Source organism: Nothoprocta perdicaria, unplaced genomic scaffold (genome assembly GCF_003342845.1).
Source record: "Nothoprocta perdicaria isolate Ctin4 unplaced genomic scaffold, notPer1 scaffold_50, whole genome shotgun sequence".
In the NCBI taxonomy this organism is placed as follows: domain Eukaryota; kingdom Metazoa; phylum Chordata; class Aves; order Tinamiformes; family Tinamidae; genus Nothoprocta; species Nothoprocta perdicaria.
Genome location: NW_020455755.1, coordinates 1,088,752 through 1,089,896, shown reverse-complemented (window position 1 = coordinate 1,089,896; position 1,145 = coordinate 1,088,752). Strand labels below are relative to the sequence as shown.

Below are 1,145 nucleotides of genomic sequence, written 5' to 3'. Positions count from 1 at the left end.
AGCGGCGGCGCCCGCGGCGGCCCCGCGGCGCCCGCGCTCAACAACAGCCGCGCGGGGCGGCACGTGCGGCGCCTCGAGTTCAACCAGGCCATGGAGGACTTCAGCACCATGTTCCCGCGCATGGACTACGACATCATCGAGTGCGTGCTGCGCGCCAACCGCGGCGCCGTCGACGCCACCATCGACCAGCTGCTGCAGATGAGCCTGGACGGCGGCGACGCCGACGACAGCTCCGACTCGGAGGAGAGCATCCCCGCCGAGGTGAGCGCCGCGGGGCCCATCCCATCCTGTCCTGTCCCATCCCATCCTGCTAACAGCCACCATCCGATGGCCCCTCACGGGCTCCTCCTGGGCACCCAGATCCTGGAGCGGACGTTGGAGCCGGACAGCTCGGACGAGGAGCCGCCCCCCGTGTACTCCCCGCCCGTGCGGGAGCCGCCGGGCAGCCGAGGCCCATGTGCAGCACCCACCCCACCACCCAGGTGAGCCATGGAGCGTCCCGGAGTGCCAGCGGGGCGGGGGGCACAGCGGGAATGGGGGGGATGGCAGGAATGGGGGGACAGCAAAACTCATCCGTGGGAGCTGCCGAGACCTCTGTGCTCATCCCATAGGACAGAGGCGCCCGGCAGCACCCGGAGCCGCTACCGCAACTGGAACCCGCCGCTGCTGGGCGCGCTGCCCGACGACTTCCTGCGCATCCCGGCCCGGCCGCCCGCTGGCGCACAGGTGAGCTGCCCCAGCACGCTTCCTGGCGCTTCTCCGTGCGCTTCCCAGCATCCTTCCTGGTGCGCTTCCCGGCACGCTTCCCGTGGCCATGTGCTCTGTATGGGATTCTCCTACCCTCCAATGATTCCCAGTGAAAAAGTTGATCCACAGGTGGAAACCTGACCGAAACTTGTGTGTTCCGCGCAGGGCTCTGGTGAGGGGCGGCCGGCGGCACCGCGCGGCCCCGGCGCCCTGGAGCAGGAGCGGCGCTGGAAGCAGTACCTGGAGGACGAGCGCATCGCGCTCTTCCTGCAGAACGAGGAGTTCATGAAGGAGCTGCAGCGCAACCGCGACTTCCTGCTGGCCCTGGAGCGGGGTGAGCCTGGGCCGGCGCGCAGGGGCCGCGCGCTCCCCGGCCGCCCCGGTGCTCACCGCGCACT

The 1,145-nt window shown here is 70.5% G+C and overlaps 1 protein-coding gene across 1 annotated transcript in view; it reads left to right on the top strand.

Annotated features, from left to right (window-relative positions):
- Positions 1-1,145, top strand: part of CUEDC1 (CUE domain containing 1) — a 9,168-nt gene that overhangs the window by 5,501 nt on the left and 2,522 nt on the right. The window contains exons 5-8 of the mRNA XM_026047883.1: positions 3-261; positions 361-482; positions 612-726; positions 913-1,081. Coding sequence (XP_025903668.1) covers positions 3-261; positions 361-482; positions 612-726; positions 913-1,081 — 665 coding nt within the window. The remainder of the gene's footprint in view (positions 1-2; positions 262-360; positions 483-611; positions 727-912; positions 1,082-1,145) is intronic.